Here is a 13701-nt window from a genome sequence, read left to right on the forward strand (position 1 = left end):
TTTCGAGTGGAGAACTGATATATGTGATAGAATGCGGTGCATAAATAAGAGAAGTTGATGTAGTACTTCAGAGTGATGTAACATCGGTTTTGATGAAGAGAAGTTACTAAAAACGCCGCGACAGAGCAAATAGAGATAATCGCTTACAGCGGTTCTCACGCATGAATACTTCTAGCGTTAATTTGTAAAACGAATTGACCATAGCGCTTGAATCAACAAAAGACGAATCAACGCGACAAACAAAAGTCGTAGGTGGTTTTATTAACAGATTCCATCGCACATTTGCGCTGAAACGGCCAATACAAAAGGCTAAGTCGACGGTTCTTCCGCGAAGGCTGAAACTTGAACGCAAGTGAAGGTCGCTTAGTATTGTTAAACAGACGGAAAAGAGAAAAGTGAAAGATGAGATCGGTTAAAGTGGCGTAAGTGTCCACGGTTAAAAATGAGTTAACATTCTTGCAAGGGTAAACGTAAGCAGAATAATAACTGCAGTTGAAGCCTTTGATTGGTAGGTGCAGGATTATAAGCAGCTACGCTTGACTCGCATGGGCAAGCATGTAAAACCGTTGTGGTTTGAAGAGGTTCTATATATAATTGTCAAGTTATGTGATGCGTCGAACAGACACGCACGTTGCCGAGATATGCTAGTTTACTTGGTAGTATAGAATAGGCGTCCTGTGGTGTAGCCTACAGGTATTCCATCATTTCCGCGTATTGTAGCTGCAAATTATGACGTGTATGTATATAGCTGATAAAACAGTGACTAATCGCAAGTGTGCATTGAAACAGAGTATAGCCATGAGTAAGATAAGCTTTGGATATTGGGATATTCGTGGTAGAGGGCAATCTATTCGGCTCATGCTTGAATATCTGGCATTAGATTATGAAGAAGTTCGTTATCCTCGTGGCGACGCACCTGAGTTCGACTGTAGCGAATGGCTTGCAGCAAAACCGAACTTGAACCTGGAGTTTCCAAATGTGCCATACCTAGTTGACGGTGAAGTGCGGATAACAGAAAGCTGGGCGATTATGAAGCACCTTGGGTATAAAGGTAACCTTATGCCAGAGACAGTGGCGCAGCGAATCAGATGCGATATGGCAGAAGGTGTATTGGAGGATTTTCGTGTACGGTTTGCTCGCTTGTGCTACAGCCCAGATTTTAAAAACCTCACTGAAGAATATTTGACGTTCATGAATACAAAGTTGGTTTATTTTAATAGTTTCTTGAAGGAGGCGAAATGGTTGTCTGGGGAGAAACTCACTTATGTAGATTTCCTGTTTTGCGAGGTTTTGGATCAAATCAGACTTTGCTTTCCAGGATGTTTGAAACCATACGATAACGTAACGTCATATCTAGAGCGGTTTGACTTACTGGAAGGCATTGTTGCATATAGGACATCAGATCGTTACCGAAAGTTCCCAATAAACAGCAAGATTGCTGCATGGCGGGGAATGGAAGAGCGGAAAGTGTAGAAGAGAATGCAGTTTATAGATAAACCGCAGTTGTAACTTCATCCCCGCTTTAGAAGTTGAAACTGAATGATGACACCACACTTGTGTCACCAGATTTCTTATAACAATTAAGCAATACGTTGTTTACTTTTCGTGCACGTATATGTATATATTTATAGTAGGGGGGGTTGGAAAAATGCCCATTCTATGTTTCGCCCCATATAGTAGTAAACAAAGAAAATTCAAAGGTTTATAAAAACCCATATTCCCGCGACTCCAAATGTTATTTGTTTAAAACACGACCAGGGTATTTGGATATTATGTGATAAAGATGTTCCATCTTCCCCCAACTAAATGTGTTTATTCTTAACAAGTATAGTTTTTAATGTATTTTTATTTATATCTAGTTTGATTTACGTTTATCAGCGAAAATAAACTCCGATCGAAAACAAGTTACCCTTGTATACACAATACCCCAGCTACCCCGGGTTAAAACCACAGTTCCGCCGGCTTCGAGCGCATGATCTCTCGCCGGTTTACCCTGATCTTCGATGGGCACGCAGCCACGCAGGGTACCTATTACTATATCAAATTACCAAATGTAGTGATTTGACAGACACTCAAATGTTAGGAAACACCGCTATGCTTGAAGGTGATCAGAATTTAAATGTACACCAGTTAAAAATAAAATATAGGAGTTTTAGGGACTTTTTTATAACTTCAAAAACAGCATACGCGTCATGCTATGGTCCTACAAAACCACACGCTTAAAATAATGTAGGCAGAAATTCAAAATCAGCAACAACAAAAAACAACAGTAAAATGCACGAGGAATTTTATTGCCTTAAAATACTGTTTGTATCAAATTCCAGTTGTTTTACTGATCGATTAATCGTCTCTTTCAATGCGGCATCCTGTTAATCTAAAACAATATTAGTTCAATGCATGTTAATGCTGTATCGCACCAGATACTATATGTCACAACTACAGTAGGGTGGGGTAAGACGGGACATCTTTGGCACACAAAATCCAAATACCTTGATCGTGTTTTAAATAATGAACGGTCTATGGAAGTCGTTAGGATAGGCTTTTATAAATATTTGAATGTTTTTTGTTTACTACCAAATGGTTCAAAAAATACAATGAAAAGGTGTCCCAACTTCCCCACCCTACCATATAAAAAATACGAGAAACATAAATAGTGTTCTGGAAATTCTGACAAATAAGTTTGTGGCAAATATAATATCCCTCTCCTCTTTTTGTTGAATCTTTCTTTTCACTTCATTGTAAAATAAAAACATAAAGTCTACTCAAGAAGAACTCGCCAACATTTGGACTCAATCAAGACAAGCAACAGGAAAAACACTGATTCAGTCATCTGCAAAGTAAAGTATTAGATACAATTGAATAGGTTGATAGCACAACACTTTGATCAGAACGACTGAGTTCATAAACTCACCACGGAGACGTTTATTCCATTTCTAATTTTGACGAAGACTTCCGGAGACGTTTCCAACTAACTAATCTACCACTTTGTAAGACTAAAAACTGGGCGTATGTTTTGAGCAACCAATATCACTTCATTCAAAATGTGTTTAGCGAATTTACACCGATGTCAAAAGTTGGTGCACATTTATAGTTTTTCAACACTTTTTATACAGAGCACTGGTACTCATGCATTTGAATAAAGCTTAAAAACGACTCACTTAAAACGAGAAAATCAAAAGTAAACACAATTTTTTGAACTTGTGTATGAATTAATCTAGAAACAGAAATCGAATTTAAATTTTACAGTGCTAAAGCTTTTGGTCAAAAAATAAATGAAAAATGTTCTCTTCTTACATTCACACATTTTCTATATGTGTGATGTAAATTACAATATTCTCCCAAGTTGGCATGATCATTATGCACCAAATCTTTTAGAGTATGATATTTAACATTCTGAGCAATAAAAGTTTAACAAAAGTCCTTTGGGAAATGAAAATCTGAACTGAACATAATTTGCAGTGATGTATTTTAGTTTGAAAATCTTAAAAATTTAGAAATACTGAATAACCCCAGCAACTCATAATGCACAAATTCATTAAAAAAAATGATTAACACTTTCACAGTAATCTCATGTGTGGAGATATAAGCATCAAACATCAATTGATGTTAATGCAAGATCTGGTTGTAACTGGTTGAAACCGGTTCTTCATATAACACCTGCTGGTTGGAACAACGTCTCAGCTTTGGTATCAACGATGTAAACAACTGTAAAACTCACAAGGAGAACTAACAAGCCTGCCAAAAGAGTCATACCCTACAAAAAAAAATACAGAGTAACAAATTTCTAAAATAATAATTTTAAATACAGGGTTAAATGAAACTTGCTTGATTTTAGCGTGGCCGGAAAACGACAGTCATTATGACACAGGTGTTCTGTTTCATACACCTCGTGCCAGACTAGGAGTTACCACATATGTAACTTTAAAATCGATTTTTTTAGAAATTTTTCTTTTTATGTATGACTCATAATTTGACAACCCATCAGTGACCACTGGGTTGGAGCAATTGCCCTTAAGTCTCTTGCCCAAGGACACATACGCCCACAATGGTAGCAGTATTGAGCTAACTACTTTGCCACAATATAATATCACCTGATTAACTTCATCATGTTGGAGAAACATTCTTAAATTAAAAGTTGTCGTTGTCCATCGACTTTCTGCCCATAAACCATAGTTCTCAACATCTATGAGAATAATGAATGAAAACTATTTAACCTTGCATGGTGGTGCAACGACTGTCGTTAAAACACAGAAAACTTTTTTAATTTTTTTTTAACCAATGCGCATCAGCGCACACAAACAGGAAGTTTTTACACTGTTATATTCGTTAATATGGATTTAGAAATAACTAATAGTCCTTTCTTAAAAAAAACGAAAAAAAGACTTACTTTCACCAACAGTGCAATATGCTAGCAATAATATGATGACTTACTGCTTGTAAGTTCATTATCTTCAATTGCAGGGGCAAGAGCTTTGGTTACAAAGCTGGAGGATTTCACACAAAAGTTCTCACGAGTCCCATTGTTTAATTTGCCGTCGAAATAGAAATAGGTGGTGGTTTCATCCTGTATGTAAGAGGTGTTTCACACTAGGTTAAATCCAGGGCAAAAAGAGTTGAACAGTTAAATATTATAGTTACAGAGAAAATATGCGCTTAACCCTAAAGCTATGGCAGGGCCTTAACCCTAAAAATATGATGGATAAAAAATAGAAAAAAGGTTTAGAAAGTTAAATATTATAGTTACAGGAAAAATATGCGCTTAACACTAAAGCTATGGCAGATCCCTAACCCTTAAAATATGATGGATAAAAGTATAAGAAAAAAAGTTTAGAAAGTTAAATATTAGTTAGAGAAAAAATATGCGCTTAACCCTAAAGCTATGGCAGGGCCTTAACCCTAAAAATATGATGGATAAAAGTATAAGAAAGTTTGAAAAAGTTAAATGTTATATTTACAGTTGAAAGTGATCGTTGGCATGTCGTAGAATTGTCGGGTAGATGTTCGCCGGTGAAGATAGCCAGCAGGTTACGAGATAAAACACCCCAGTTATTAATGATGGGCAGCCCGGTAGTTGACGTTTGAAACACAGTGACATATCTAGGGTAAAGTGAGAAGCGATTTTTTACATAGATACTATATTTCGTCTCTTTGGTCACGTTAATGTAAATTGAAAAAGTTTTTAAAAGCAAAAAAAAAGAAATTAACATTAAAGTGACAGTTGTTTTCACCTGCTTATGGATAAAACAAAAGCACAACTTTTTAGTTGAAAAGGGTGCCTGTTACACCTTACAAACAAAATAGTGTAGTACACCATTTATTTAAACAAGATAATATAAGTCATGTGATTAAAATAATAAGTTGTAAAATTTTAATCACAAAAGAAAATTAAATGTTAAATGAATGTAGGTTGAAAAAATTTACAAAAGCGAAACAACAGAAGTTACAATAAAATGACAATCGTTTTAACCTTCTAATCCTAATGGATAAAAAACAACTTATAATTCACAAAAGATATTTTAACATTAAATAAACAACCTGTTGTACGGAAAATTGGGTAGCTTGGTCACACTATTAGTTGAAGTGGCTTCAGTAAATAAACTACAGTTTGCTTTGTAAAGATAACAAAACAACATCTCGGTTACCTGAACAAATTTAAGATGTTAACAACTTTTTTGTTTTTTTGATGAGAACTTTTTTTTTATTTTTGATGACAACTTTTTATATATTATTTGTTGCCTTTTTTTCTTTATTTATGTTCATTTGCTTTCTCTCTTGTTAAGGAGAATGCTATTAACATTTTAATAATAATTTTTTAAAACCTAGCGTTAAATAAACGCAGCATCATTATTGTTTAAAAAGCTTTATCTTACCAAACTTGTATTTAATGAAATTTCAGGAGGTAAAATTGAAGTAGTTGCAGCTTCAAGGTAAAGCATCTTTGCAGTGGCAAGAGCAACATTTGATAGTTTCTGTCAGAAAAAAATACTTGATATGGCAGTACAGGTAAAGCAAAAATAATATACAAACAAACTCATAATCACTGTTAATCACATTTTCTAATTCAATCCAAGTCATTAACAATACTGCAAAAAGTCTTCCATTGCACTAATGCCCACAGATAAGCTTTACTAAAGTTACTATTGTCTCCAGCCTGTCGGACACCATCACTGCACATGGAGCACGATGGCTTCCTAAAGGAAGGACGATTTCTCTGAGTTCTACTTGGCAGCCATACTTCAATTATTAAAAGTAGAGCTGTGGCATGAGTTGAACTACTGATCCAAAATCTTAGCCCGTAGATTTGCATAATACTTTCTAAAAATAATCTTGTATTTGTGGGGTGTGCGCGTATTTGAAAATGATCTTGTGTTTGTGGGATATGCAGAGTTTTATTACCTGGGCAAGGGGTTGCAGTAGTTGAAGCATTTCTTCATCTGTTGTGTTTTCATTATAGTTTATATTCAGGTTTTTTAATTCATCATAACGACTGAAGAAATACCTGTTTGTAGGAAATCATAAACCAAATGACGTTTACTGGATAATAAAACTTAATAATTTTAAACTGTTATTTGTATTTTCTTTGCTACATGTCTTAATGTAAATAAGCTTTTATCAGTTTATATGATACTAAATAAACTGTATAATGAATCAAAAAGTTTTTAAGTGTAAATAATGCTATTAAGTCTTGACTCTTAACAACATACTTTATATTCTGTTACTTCTGCTACCCGGGCTTCATGCAATAAACCTTTCAAGCTAATTTAGTATAAAATGTAGAGTATTTTTAACATTTTGGCTGCCAACCAGCAAATAAAAGTAAGTACGACACTTATTATACCAGATGCGTGGCTAAAAAACAACTTACCTGTTTTTGGTTTGTTTGTCATAATCAGTGACAACAACCCCGGGAAGATTTCGTGATTTTAAAAAGGTTTGCAAGGAAGAAGGAACCAAACCAACAGAAGACGAGGCTTTTGTTGCGTATATACCTTGTGCATTGTTGTTTATTTCCGCAATTATTTGGTCAATCTGCGTCAACAAGAAAGATTTTTAAAAAGGGGAACTTAAATATTAGATTGCAAGAATAAAACTGATTTACTTAAATTATTTGAAACAGCTAAGTTTTATTAAAACAGAAGAATTTTAAGTGGTTTGTGGATTCGGCTCAAAATACATCTACAAAAAAATCTTTTTTTATAAAATCATCGAAAATTATTAAACTTGTTTCTGTGGCAGTTTAACGCAAGCGGAAAGAGAAAACAAAGAGTTTTATTTTTTTACAAGTTATTTGTTACAATTACTTAAAATATAGCTACAAATACAATTTTTTATCAAAAAGATTTTATTAATTTTTTTGTAAGTGCCAGTCGTGTAAGAATAAATGAGAACTTTAACTTTTTGTTCTAAATTCCAAGTACCTACCCTGCTCTTGTGCAAAGCTGCAGACATCGGGTCAGTATGTACATATAGTTGGCTATCCACGTGACCAAGTTCACCAATCTCAACAATACTGTCGATGTCTTCAAGTTTTACTGCAGCTGGTTGAATCTGTTTTGTAGTCATGAAAAATAGCGTTTTAACAACTGTTGTTTTTGTTGCTATATCCTGTCTTTTTGTTTAAAATATTTTTAAATTTTCGCTACAGTAATCGAAGAGAGACAAATAAAGATATTATTTTTATTATAACATGTTAGATCTATATTGTATTATAATATTAAGTGACAAAAGCTTAGTTCCATAAACTTTACAGCAATTTTTTAATTATTTTTCAAATAATTTATTTAAAACAAACTAAAAAAGTTCTTTTTAATTTTTTATATGGAATTTAGAAAAATATATTGTGTCAAGAGAAAATTTGTTTTTTCCTACCATTGCTTTGTTTTCAACCACTGGAAAATTCATGTGTTGCATATCAAACACAGTTCTTGTGCTACCAATGTTATCAAATGCTTCCTAAAACAAAAGGTCTACATATTTCCACTTGTTAACAATTACCATACTATGAGAAATTGGTAAGTAAACGGTAGTCAGCTGACTCAGTATCTTACATCTTTTTGGGTAACCTGGTTTGAATCCTAGGACCCATAGGGTGCCTCGTTGCAGGAAATTACCCACATAGAATAGAATAAGCAGAAAGTGATTTTGAGTTAAATATAACAAGATGTTGCCATGACAGTGGTGACAATTACATTAAATCAACTAAAGGGGCATATCAACAAAAAGGTAAAATTTGTGTATTGGTAGAAATGCTCAAATGTGATCTACAGGTACCACCAAAATAAAACAAAATGAGTCAAAGGCTGTATTGATGCTAACGGGGGTCACTTTTAACATCATTTATAATTTTCATTCATATTTACCTCCTGGATTCTACATTTAAACATGTCTGTTAATAAATATGTAAATGCGCAGTGACTTTCCGAATACTCTGTATAACATTATACCATACATACCCCATCAAAAAGTACAAACATAATATTCTTGTTCAATTCACTTTTCTGTTTTTCACTTATTCCACCAATAGCTTTAGCAACAGCAAGCAGAGTTATAAAACCAGTAGCAAGAGAATTCCCAGGTGCGGTATTCAACATCATAAAAGCACGACTATCCAACTAAAAACAAAATAGTGACAACCAGAAAAAAATATATTTTAACCTTTAAAGGGGGGTAGAGAGCCCCGAAATCCACCTGGCTTTACCACTGGTAACAACATGAACAAAAACTTTGTCATAGATAAAATAATAATCATAGTTTAAGATCCAAGTAAAAACATGGCAAAGAAAGTTGTTTTTATTACAGACCTAAAAACTGTAGATGCAAAACTAGCAGAATATTAATTACTGGTAGTTTAAGAAATAACTGCAATAATTTTTTAAAAAATGGTAGAAATCTGATGTTGCATACTTTAACACAAGCTAATATTTCAAAGACTAACAAGTAACAACCCAAACTGTTCAGTTTAAACCCAATTTTAAAACTTTTATTTTAGTTTTACTTACAGCTGCCGTAACCAATATTGTTGAATCTGATTTAGTTTTGTTCTTTCGACTTATAAGAGGTTTTAATGACGCAACCATGTTCCAGCCTCCCATAGCATCGCAATACATCTCTGGTGAAGGCAAATTCAACATGTTATTATTTATGGTATATATATATATGCTCTAGTTTATTCTTTATGGGTGAGGTTCACTCATAGTGTCACAATATATCACTGGTAATATATAAGGTAAATTTAACATTTTATTATTCATGGTATATTTATTTTCGATTCTATTTTTGTGATTGAGGTTCGTGTCAAGGATCTAGAATTTAGGTCATATTTAAATTTGTGTTGCAGATGTAGTTGGACTGGTCCCATAAACAGCTTACTTAAAGCTTCCTAGGTGTTTAGGTACTAGACCAAGTCTGACCTAAATCGCAGGTACTCACAAAAGGACCTCATCCCAAAGAATAAAAAAACAATTTTTAGGTTGATCAAACATTTGTTCACACACCAACTTAATGCCTTTTTTGGGGGTAATGTGCCAAATCTGGCCTAAACCCCAGGTTGTTAAACAAACCTCACCCACATAGAATAACTGTTGTCAATAATCTTACGTGGTGTTAATGTAGTTTGGTAAGTTGTTCTCCTTATACAAGTTGGTGCGTCAACAGCTCCAAACATATGAGACTTCATTTGCATCGAACACAAAGGGTAGACTTCCTTGGAGTTGTACTTGTTGTAACACTGTAAACATTACAATGCTATATATTAATATATATATACATGTAGGCAGCAAACATGGGGTGGCAGGGTAGGCAGGTCTGCCCTGGGATTTTCTGAATTGCATTATTAAGTAAACAATGGAACCAAATTTGTTCAATAGGAATAATGGGTGTTTAATTATCCCTATCTCCAAAGAATTTAAAAAGCTTGACGACTGCGTATGCCTATTGAATGTTATTTTTATGGTAGGTCAGGCAGGTGTTAAGGAAAAAGAAAACTTACTTTTATTATACACAGAATACAATATATTATACAATTTTTAACATTATTATTTAATGTGCTTAGCTTCTTACTTGCAAATTTAATCAGATTAAAGAGATAAGCCGTCAAACCAGATTAAGAATATAAACTAAGTGACCTGAACAATCTCTTGCACTGCTTCAGTTTGAAGGATGTGGAAAATTGGAAATGGAATATTTTGTTGAGTTAATCCATCACCAGGTGGGTTCCATGGGTTATTGTCGGGTTTGCATTCATATTGAGGCCCATAACTTGCATTGTATAAACCTATTAAAATACAAGGGTGTTCAGTCACGCAGACAGGGCGTTGTTAGAACCCATTGCTGACAATCTTCCTTTTTATTTTATGTGCAATGGAAAAAAACTGAAAAAAAGTTTTTACTTTCTTAACCTACATTTGAGCACCACTAAACATTTTTATCTTCCTAATTTTTTTACTTAATGTTATTACTAACATATAATTTCCTTAACTGCAAAACAACCAAAATAAAATGACAATTTTCACAATACAAAGTAGTAACAAAAGGCTGGAAAGGCACTTTGTGAATGTGAATGTAACTTACTTTATCCTCGCGTGGCCGGAAAACGACAGTCGTTATAACACGGGTGTGCACCTCGCGCCAGCTTACGAGTTACCATGTATGTTACTTTGTGGGTGATTATTTTTTTATTTTTTTTCATTTTTATGTATGGCTGATAATTTGGACTACCCATTAGTGAACACTGGGTTGGAGCAATTGCCGTTAAGTGTCTTGCTCAAGGACACATACGCCCACAATGGTAGCAGCGACGAGCCTTGAACCCATTACCTCTGGGTTAGAGGCAGGCGCGCTAACCACTATGCCACGGCGCCGGACACTTTAACTTACCAAATCTTTCCTTTGGACATTTTAGTTCAGGAGACCAACTATTAGATGGTTTAACAAAACCTTCTGGTTCGTAAACAAGAACTCCTTGTACTTTCCCACTATTTATAAACTGTTGGATCAATTTGCTAAAAATACAAAGTAAAATAAATAATTTGAAATTGTTATAATAAAAAAAAAATTACAAGTTTTGGAACATTTATTATAAAGTTTTGAATTAAACTCTTTGTAATTTCGTAACACCCAGATTGGAAAAAGTGCCGTTTTTCCTAAAAACATGCGAAGGCTAATTTAGAAAATACATTCACAGGACATTTGTAATGAACAGTGCCATAATAAATCACAATAAATAAAACAAAAATTGGTGCAAATCTGCAAAAAAAATTTTTTCCATGCAAATCCTTTAAAAAAGTTAAAAAGAACAATTTTTCTAATCTGGCATAACACAGCAGTATAGAATTCACTAACTTGTTAAAGTAATTAACATCAACCAACGGAATGTAGTTTTTCAGATGACTATTCTGTAAAAAGTCAGTGATTCTGACAGTTGAGTTGACATGATAAATTGCTCCCGTGTTCCCTCCATTCTTTGCTGTAAATATATCTTTATAGGAACATTTAAGTCAATATGACATTAATAAATGAGAACATAATGTAGAGTATTATAGGGTAAGATGGGATACGGTTAGCACCTAAACCCAATATTTCCTAAATAATGTTTTGTACAATTAAAAGGCTCGTTTAAGTGAGGATACAGTTATATGATTCTATGTTGTTTGTTTACTGCCAATTGGGACAAAAGTTAATGACAAATGTCCTATTCACTTCACCCTACTGGTTTACTTTATACAATGAAGCATTATCTCATATTCAAACTCATGTCTTTGTCGAAGATTTGTGATTTACATTTTGTCAATTACCCATGCTGCCTTTGTCAGTGGTTCACATACATAGTGTGACTCCGCAATCTTCTATTTCGTTTGACATTAAAACCATCTCCCTTTCTATGCGAATTAGCACTACCCTACCAATGCCGTGAAATAAAAAAATGAGACAACAATTTGACATCTGAATTATAGTAGTTGTTGACCTGTTGTATCAGCGCTACTAATATAATGTAAAAACATAAACATATATGTATATATATATATATATATAGCCTTTTACTATGTAATAAAATCCTTACATTGGCATCCAATCTCTGAAGTTCCATTCAGTAGTCGAATACATTTATCATAAGAATTCACATCGAAGTCCTTGTAGATGAGTTTGTAAACTTTGGATGTTTGAGAGAAGACAAAATCTAAGAATAAACAAAAATCATGAGATGTCATTCTAAACTGGATTATTGGTTAGGTAACAAATCTCTATGATGTCATATATGGTACGGTAGGGTCAAGGCCACGGGGTAAGATGGGACACTTTTAGCACCCATTATCCTACATATATTTTCCAAATTTTTTATAACCATTAACAGTATTCTATTAGAGTCGTAGACTCGTAAAGATACAGTTATACAATTTTGTAAATATTCTTTGCTTACTACAAAATGGGATAAGAAAACAGGGGCCAGGGCACAAGTAAAGAATCCTTTGTTACATAACAGAATGGGCCTGTGGAAAGTGTTAAAGGCTGGTGGTTAGGGGTTTAGTAGTTCGGGTTTAGTGGTTAGCAAATAAAGTGGGAAGAGGGTTCTTTACTAAACTGAAAACAGAATAAAAACATGCGCCATATTAATATTATCCCAACTTTACAAATTTTACAATATATAACTTTACAGTGTGTCAGTGTATAGCCTCAAACCCAATAATACAATTAGACCCAGCCTCAAACCCAATGATACAATTACACCCAGTATTTTATAATTTTTTATATAAATTTTTGTTCTTTAATTTTTTTTTTTAATCAAAATGCTGGAAATTAGTTTTTGAACTTACCACAACTTAAACAAAAGATAAAGATGGTCCACACAGGAAAAAAGAATTTCATTTCTAATATATGTATCCTTTATAAAAGTTATTCAAATCTGTAATTAAGAACGAAATTATTAAATACATGTGCGGTTCAAGAAAAGTGCAATTATAGCAAATTATAACGGAACATCTTAACTTTATTCCTTCTTTAATAATATTTAAATCATATAAGTTGTCTATGTGTAACTTTCAAGTTTTCTATGTTGATACTTTACCATAGAAATCGTGTAATTTAAAATACAAGAAAGCATAGCTGCAGCTGGAGGCCACATACCGAATAATTCAACCTACGCGTATTACTTGTATAAAGCAAACACTCGGTTATTTAGTTGTGTTTAAGTAACGAATGGCCATTGGTGTGAGATTTTCCAATCGCACACATGAGCTAATCTTAATGTGATCAAAGGTTTTTTGATTAAGTTGGCTCTGTCTGACGAAGTAGCGAAGTGGTTACAGCGCCTGTGTGTACCCCATTGTGAGCGTATGTGTCCTTAGAAAGACACTTAATGTCAGTTGCTCTAACCCATTGGTCACTAATGAGTTATCCAAGTTATCGGCAATACATAAAAAATCCTAAAAATAATCACCCAAACAAAGCAACATACATGGCAAACCATAGGCTGACAACTGTCATTTTCTGGCCACGCGAGGATAAAGTGGCCGAGATAAAGATAACTAACTGCCTCCGCCATTCGTGTCCATTTGTCCAGTGTGTTAATTTTATGGCCAAAGATGAAATTAGAATCCTAATGCCATGATGAAAACATTTATTCTAAAAATACTTAGAAACTTTGATGTCAATAGTTTTGCTACATTATTTTTCACACAAGCCAAACACCTAATATGCGCATCATCC

General features: G+C 33.8%; 1 protein-coding gene and 1 pseudogene across 1 annotated transcript; one reads left to right on the top strand and one right to left on the bottom strand.

Moving 5' to 3' along the window:
- The first annotated feature begins 798 nt into the window (after positions 1-798).
- On the top strand, positions 799-1473 carry LOC149743452 (glutathione S-transferase 2 pseudogene; annotated as a pseudogene).
- A 1976-nt stretch (positions 1474-3449) lies between these two features.
- Positions 3450-12964, bottom strand: LOC149743453 (nicastrin-like). Its single transcript, XM_089886456.1, has 18 exons — positions 12810-12964; positions 12059-12175; positions 11341-11464; positions 10876-11000; positions 10125-10273; positions 9598-9727; positions 9000-9109; positions 8454-8612; positions 7870-7953; positions 7423-7548; positions 6866-7029; positions 6397-6499; positions 5871-5969; positions 5536-5642; positions 4956-5097; positions 4432-4564; positions 4092-4183; positions 3450-3754 (listed from the first exon to the last, which is right to left on the bottom strand). Exons 1-18 carry the CDS (start codon positions 12859-12861, stop codon positions 3647-3649), a joined length of 2124 nt encoding a protein of 707 aa, XP_089742582.1. The 5' UTR covers positions 12862-12964; the 3' UTR covers positions 3450-3646.
- Between the last annotated feature and the right edge of the window lie 737 nt (positions 12965-13701).

This window comes from Ciona robusta, chromosome 1 (genome assembly GCF_009617815.1).
Source record: "Ciona robusta chromosome 1, ASM961781v2".
In the NCBI taxonomy this organism is placed as follows: domain Eukaryota; kingdom Metazoa; phylum Chordata; class Ascidiacea; order Phlebobranchia; family Cionidae; genus Ciona; species Ciona robusta.